The following is a 7,964-nucleotide window of genomic DNA, read 5'->3' on the forward strand; positions in this document are numbered from 1 at the left end:
AAAAATTTTTTGACATAATTGTGCTTATGAAAGTTTATAACAGTGTAAGATGCTTGGCGATCCATGGTTTGCGATTTTACTTGTATTTGCGTTTTTTCTTCATATTGAATCTCGTTAGGTGAGTCACTGTGCTTTGGTTTTAACTGAGATCTTTTATTTAATGTTAATTTTTTTCTCTTCAGACTTAAGAACATCAAATCTATCAATTCGATGTGACTTACTTCGATATTCAATTGGAGCGTATATGATATAGCTGAAGATGACTCAAAAAAGAGTCGAAACGTATTAAATTCATGTAATTTTGAATAAAGGATTTTATATATCCAAGTTTATTGATTGGCGTATCAACAACAACGCGGCACTCTCATTCGCCTCCGAATATAGGATTTCTTGTGGATTCGTTTGAAATTTGAGAGTCAATTAGAAAATTTTTATTATTGGAATTGTTTATATACTATATATAGCATCGATTTTCATCGAAAATAAATTTCACTTTTGAACAACTCTTTGATTAAGATAGAAAATTTCACTGTAAAATGTTCAAAAAGTATTTGAATTAATCGTGTATAAGCTACTATTAATATATTTATCAAGTTAATGTTCTTTCATGTCAACAGGTCAATCTGCGAAAGATTTGATTTAAGCAAATCTTCATTATTTTCCTGCTTTGTTCGAGTTACGAAAGCTTTAAATGAGTTGGCACACCTCATATGATTCATTGGCCAACAGAACAAGAGTTTCCAATGATAAAAGAAAAATTTAAAGCTATGGCTGGAATTGATGGTGTTATAGGTGCTCTCGATGGAACATATGTACCAATTAAAGCACCATCACAGGATGCTGAAACATACAGAAATCGCAAAATGCAACATACCATAACGCTACAGGCAATATGCGATGCTAATTTAAAATTCATAGATTGTTTTGCAGGTTATCCTAGTTCAGTACATGATGCTAGAATTTTTAGAAATTCTTATATTTATCATTCAATACGTCAAAATCCAGAAAAATATTTTCCACGTGGAGAATTTATTTTAGCTGATAAGGCTTATCCTACTTTCAAGTGGTGTATTACTCCATACATGAATCGAGGAAATTTGACAAGACAGCAGGAGACTTTTAATACACGCATTTCGCAGACAAGACAAACAATTGAAAGAACATTTGCTCTTTTATTTGGTCGATTTAGGAGATTAAAATATTTGGACATGAACAGAATCGAATTAATACCTACAACAATACTTGCATGTTGTGTTTTGCATAACATATGCCTTGATTTTGATGATGATTTAATACGCGAATATATACAAGAAGGTATGGAGGCAATAATACGTAATGAACAGGAAGATTTATAAATGAGGTAAATGAAGAGGAAAAACGACTTGGAAATGAGCGATGAGATGCACTGTGCAGAGAATTAAATTATCACGGTAATCGACAAATATGATTTCTGAATGCATGTTATTTTAAAATATTCCTGTTTTATTAGATTGATTTTGGAGTTTAAAGAATAATTGATTTTTAATATATAAATATATTTTCTTATACATTGCACATATACATATATATGTAAAGTAAAATATTCTATAATAATATAAGATATAATATAATAGAACTAAAATAATACTTTTGAAAAATATAATATACCAAGCCTAAAGCCTATTCTACATTGGTCATATCGTAGCATCGTAAACGTCGTGAGACTTTAAATTGACACATCGGATTGGCTGTTGCAACAAATTTGTGACCTGCGATGCCTGTGATACGACCAATGTAGAATGGGCTTAATATAGGATTCACACTGCGTACATACGACATCCGACGTACGACGGTACGATATTCAATAGCAGAACTTGTTTTCTAGATGCAACAAAATATTGTTAGCTGTATATCTAGAAAACAAGCTCTCCTATTGGATATCGTATCGCCGTACGATGGATGTCGTACGCAGTGTGAATCCTACATTAAAATAATACATTTTTATTTCATTATCTTGGCAATTTTTCAGACAAATGTAGTAACCGCATCTTTGACAGATTAAAAAAAATTAAAATACAACTATTACAGCTGTCCTTCGTTCTTATAAAAAAAATATATTGAATAAAATCTTTCTTGAATAACTAATACCTTTCGATCTTATTTTTTTTTATATCTATTCTGATAATCATATAATCCATATTTTTAAATATAACATACTACCAAGACTAAAATAAAACTTTTTATTTTTTTTACCTTTGCGATTTTTTAAATAAATGTATTATAAATTGTATCTTTGGCACAAATTTAAAAAATTAAAAACTAACACAGCTTTTTTCCTCTATTCAAGAAAAAATTATAAATAAAACTTGAATTATTGAGAGTACTTTCCCATAACAGACAAACTTAATCTTGGAAAGATAATACAACCACTCATTGTCAGATTAGCACATTACACAAACACGCTAAACTTAAACAATTCTGATTGGAAATCATCATTGAATAAATCATTTTTTGAATATGTACTTTGATAATTTTATAATTAATGCTAATTCTAATACTTAATTCGGTATTTTATATATATGTATATTTATGTTGCAATATAATAAATTGGACGGAACAAAAGCAATCTTCTCGCAACTTAAAACTTATCCAGTAATTTGTCCATCATGCGTTCGTGAGAAGTTATACTTTGTCGAAGAAGTTCTTGTCTTTGTTCATGTCTGGCTTTTTTCGTTTTTTCTTTTTCTTCAAGTATCATTTTCAGATCGCTAAGAGTTATTGCACTCGCTCTCTTTCGCTGTTTCTTTTCACAATCTTTTACATCGCTAAACTCCCCCTGCATAACTGTAAAATAGCAATATAATAAATGAAAAGAAATTCTTTTATAAACACACATTTATAAAATAGTAATGTTTATATCATACTATTATATCATATCTAATATTTATATATTATATTGTTTTATTTCTAATATTTATATATACCTTTCGATCTATTATCATTTTCTGATGAACTAGCGATAGCGACAGGAATAACGTGGGCTTATTTCCAAACAGTTCGTCAAGTTCTTCGAAGTTATCACATTTTAATGGTGCTGCACCAGTATTTTTAGGACCCATGTTATCTATTTTTTTAAAGTACTTTTTTTCATATATTTCATTTTTTCTTTGCATTGTGTCGCAGAAAAATTATAACCTTCGCATTTCATGTCACAAGTAATTTTAGTCCAGACATCATCTTTTTTGATATTGGAATCAAAATCACATTTGTACTTTTTGTATAAGTGTAGAAGCATTGCTCTACTTTTATCTGTCCACATATTTTTCATTTCTTTATTCAAAGTTCTTCCATTACTCTCTTTTAAGATTCTCGGATCTATGTTCTCAGTTTCCTCTGAATGAGATGTACAGTCAGATGAAATGACTACAACAGCATCTTTTTCAGGTGGTAACAACATCTTGAATCCATACGGTTTCAACACATCAAGAATGTGATCAGTTACAGAAATGAAATCAATTTTACCTGCTGTACAATATATATAATTTAAGAAGGTTGTATTATTTTTATATAAACAGTTTAATAACTCTCTACCCAGCATCCGAGAATGGATTGGAGATTTCGTCTATTCGAATTCGTATTTTAAACAGCGAAAACTTTTTTTGGATTCAATTGAATTCAATTGGATTCAATTAGATTCAATTGGATTCAATTGGATACAACTGGATTGAAAAACTGCGTTTCCTATTCAAAACTATGAATTGAACAGTATTCACTATGGTCACAAACGCACTGAAAAAGCTAATATTATTTTATGATTGAAAAGTATACCGATATGCTCCATGTAATTCCTATAAATGAATAAAAACGTATTTGGATTGAAAAGGATTCATTTTAACACCATATTTATGAAAATTTGAATCTATTTGAATCCATTTCAATCCATTCTCAGATACTGAGTAGCTTAGACTTTCTATAAAGCTATTTTTACAAAATAAAAATAGATTAATTAAAATTAAATGCTGTAAGAGTTAAACACTAGTTAATGATGTATAAATATTATATAAACTTTTATTAAATTAACATCAAAATTAAAATATTTTAATATCTCTAATTTGCATTTAGATTATCTTCAGTAATATATATATTATTGTGAATTTTAACACATAAATTTGCATATTTCTCCACGAGATATTGTAAATTTCAACGCATAAGAACGTCAAAGAGATGTCTTAAAGACGTCTGAAACACATCTTCAAGATATTTTATATCTCAAATTTGAACTTTTTGTTGTTCGGGGATATAACCTTTAAATATATACTTTATGGATAACTCACTTATTTTGTCGTGTAATAAAACTTTTGACATTTCTGTTATGTCGAAAATTGGGGCTCCATCGGGACCTTCTATTACTTTATAAGAAATATGATGTGACATTTTAAATATCAAAGATATATAGTCGTATCGTTTCAGCATGCGTGCAGTATTATAGCGGTAACCTACAAATAAGAACTTCCAAGACTCGTGTATTACGTAAAAAATGCGTCTCTGCGCATGACGAGTAAACTCTACCTCAGTCACGAGCAGGGTACGTTGAGGAATGCCCTGAGTAATCCTTGAGAAGCTTTATGAACGTTTGTGGGTAAAGGTAACTTTTCCATTTTCAATTTTCCGAACGGGGTCGGAGGCATTTTTACCCTCTGGGTAACGTTTACGAACGCAGCCAGTAGAGAAAATCGCCAACTTGGTTACGTGACCAATTACGTGATTGGCTGGAGGAAATGAGCAGATTTGGGCATCTCGACACCAATGCATGACGTCAGAACACATGGCGGCCCCATCGTTCGCGATGAAATATTTACGTCCCGATTAAATGGTCCGAGATCCGGGAACGCCCGCGCCGTCGGGGTACACGAAAACGAAGAGCTCCCACTGCTGGGGTCAGTCTGCCACGTTCTAAATCTCGTCGTATAAGGTTAATGATCGTTGATCGACTCTAGTTGATCGTGTTAGTAATTATGTTTTAATATTATTTAAATTTGTTATAAATTTGACGAAATATTAAAGTGTTTATTGGCAAAAATCATAAGTAAACTTTTATTACATAAGAGATGTACATTTAGGTGTGGAAGTTGTGTCTAGAGTCGATCAACGATCACTAACCTTATACGAAGAGATTTAGAGCGTGGCAGACTGACCCCAGCAGTGGCAGCTTCGAAAAGAAACATTCAACGGAATCGCGAAATTTTTATAATATATCATAAATATTAATCAAGGTAACAAAAGCAATAGCTATACGAGCAATAAATCACATGAGCAATAAACCACATGAGCTACATACAAAACCATTTTACTAAATTCATGTTTTCTGTGCATAAGAGTTACTTTAATTCCTTTAACCCATTAACGCCCAAGAGAACAGATTTTTTTGTTCATGTTTGAGCTCCAAATTCAATATGAAAAATTAGGAAACTAGAGAATGGAATCATCTATTATACCATTTTCGGGTGTGCTCTTTCGATTTCCGGGGTCAGAATTTCATTTTCATGCAGAGAAAAAAAAATATGGCGGATTTTAAAAGACGAGGTACCAAAAAATGAGAATTAAATTTTTTTTTATCATTTTTTTTCTAGTCGAAACAATATTCAAATTGAGTTCTATCTACGATCAATGGTGATCGGAATAGTTGAAACATAAGGAAAAATTTTGTTGGCAAACCAAAAGTTACTATAACCTTTTCAAAATGGCGGAAATAATATGAAATTATGTAAAATTTGAATTTTTCTTGAATATTGTTACAAAAAGTAAGTATTTATTAATTAATGTTCATCCAAATATAAGTTTATATTGAATGAGATATTGCAGTATGTGTTTCATCTAATTTTACTAAGTTATATCAAAATGGCGGCCAAAAATAAGAAAAATTATCACTTTTTTCGCAATCATAAGTAACTGAATTTTTAAAATTATTAGTTCAAAACGTTTTTCCGTATTTTTTGTCACATCCGAATCCAACGGCATTAATAAAATTGCAAAATTCAAGATGGCTGCTTCAATATGGCGGACGCTTTATACAAAATTTTACTTTTCGAAATTAAAAAAATACTATCGTATTCTACGTGAAATTCTGAATAAAAAATGTCTCTTACGATTTTCTTCTAAATTGTATAGATCTGAAAAAAAAAATGCTAAAGTTTCTAACGTATACAAAAAATTAGGATCTTACATATCTTACGTGCTAATATCACAATATGCGAATCACATCTTGTTTATTTACTTGTTCCACGCAAATACAGCATCACGCAAATAGCTATTTATAGCTTTGTCAGCAAAATGGATCATCTTGAACGAATGATTTTGAGTAACTCCTAAAAAAATATTATGAAAGCATGTAAAACCGTTATAATAGTATTTATAATAAAAAAAATCAAACAAAGAGAGTGTTAATATAAATTACTTATTTATGTACACATTATTTATTTAGGGTGCTTTTTAGCAAAAGACACAAATGTGGACACAGCGTAACACAATAAATCTTTGTCGTTTGTTAATGTTAAACGAAGATGAAATAATTACTGTGTTATACTATTATGCTGTGTCTCTTGTTGGAAAATATTTATATTTTATGTTATTGTCTAAATGTAACTTACATAAAGTAAGTGATGTAACTGTAGCACATATGTTCTGTGCTACACTGTACAGTACTACTAGTTTGAAATCATTATAAAACTGTTGTCCTTGTCGATTGTTACCCTTCTACTTCTTGTTTTCGTACCTTTTTCCACTAAATGAAATTAGAAAAGAATTAGTATCTCCAGCAGATATTAACTAGAATAAATAGTAATGTAAATACTTCAAATTCAGAATAAATTATGTATAAATAATATATAAAATAATGATAACAAACAACACAAGTATAATTATCTTACCAAGTATGTCTCGATCTGCATTGCAAAACAGATAATTAAATACTGGTAAAATAAGTCTAATCAATTTTAGGATAAAGGTAAATTCTTCTTTTTACATAATTTAGATAAAGTCCATACAATCCTACATGTGAATGTAGATTTTATTAGTAATAAAAAAATATTTAGATATTGTCTATTTATTATAAAAGGAATGTAATTTTAAAATTCTATTTGTTATAAAAACTAAGTTCGTCCTACTTTTATATTAAAAGAATTTACAAACATTGCTATCATATTTCTAATAGTTGATGGTTTTTGAGTGTCAATATTGAACATAAAAGCGAGTATAAAAGCAAATAAGACAAAAATATAATCAAAATGTTACACATAGTGTAACACTTTACATACTTATAGGATTATTAGGTTTAATTAAATTTAGCAAAAGAGATGTAGCATCATGTCTGAGAACAAGATCACGTATAAGGTCCATCTGTAGCTATATTTCCTCTAAGGCCCATTACTTGTTCCATAACAAAAGGAGCAATTTAAATGGCCCAGATCCTTGTTGACGAGGTTTAATTGGCCAATCGTATTAGGCAAAGTCAAAGCCGGCAACGCTTTCCAAAAATATGATACAACCACGAAAATAGCGTAGCATGGACACCGGGCGCCTGCGTCTACGACGTCATCACGTCGTAATAACGCGCGTCAGGACGAACGAACGAGCCAGATCGCGGACAGGCATCTGAAAAAGATATGCACAGTCAAAATCGGCACACTTTCACAAATATACTTGATTTAAGTTGTAACGACCTAACTTTCGACTGCTCGGATTTAGCTCGTCGGGTTACGCGTCTAAAGGTTCGAAAGAGGTTTGATCGGGGAAGAGTGCACAAGCAAAGTATCAGACACTTCGTTATGACAAAAATAGTCAGCTTTATTTGTTTGATATTAAGAACGGACATACAAGTAATGGAGCGGTGTAAGAAAAACTTATTCTGAAAGCCGGTCTCGCTGAAAGGTGCGAGTCGCCCGTTTACATTTAGGCGTTGTTCGGTATGTGCGTGTGAGTGCGAGTAT

The 7,964-nt window shown here is 30.8% G+C and overlaps 1 protein-coding gene and 1 long non-coding RNA gene across 3 annotated transcripts; one reads left to right on the plus strand and one right to left on the minus strand.

Moving 5' to 3' along the window:
* Positions 1-670: 670 nt before the first annotated feature.
* Positions 671-3,476, plus strand: LOC108780526 (putative nuclease HARBI1). Its single transcript, XM_018548282.1, has 2 exons — positions 671-1,430; positions 3,424-3,476. The coding sequence occupies exon 1, from the start codon at positions 711-713 to the stop codon at positions 1,353-1,355; it is 645 nt and encodes a 214-aa protein (XP_018403784.1). The 5' UTR covers positions 671-710; the 3' UTR covers positions 1,356-1,430; positions 3,424-3,476.
* Positions 2,554-4,465, minus strand: LOC108780527 (uncharacterized). Of its 2 annotated transcripts, none has more exons than XR_001940905.1 (3): positions 4,314-4,465; positions 2,964-3,501; positions 2,554-2,823 (listed from the first exon to the last, which is right to left on the minus strand). It is a non-coding gene; the product is annotated as an uncharacterized LOC108780527 (long non-coding RNA). The 2 variants fall into 2 exon arrangements; XR_001940904.1 differs by having other exon boundaries at positions 2,964-3,504.
* Positions 4,466-7,964: the final 3,499 nt, after the last annotated feature.

This window comes from Cyphomyrmex costatus, unplaced genomic scaffold, assembly GCF_001594065.2.
Source record: "Cyphomyrmex costatus isolate MS0001 unplaced genomic scaffold, Ccosl1.0 scaffold704, whole genome shotgun sequence".
Lineage (NCBI taxonomy): Eukaryota > Metazoa > Arthropoda > Insecta > Hymenoptera > Formicidae > Cyphomyrmex > Cyphomyrmex costatus.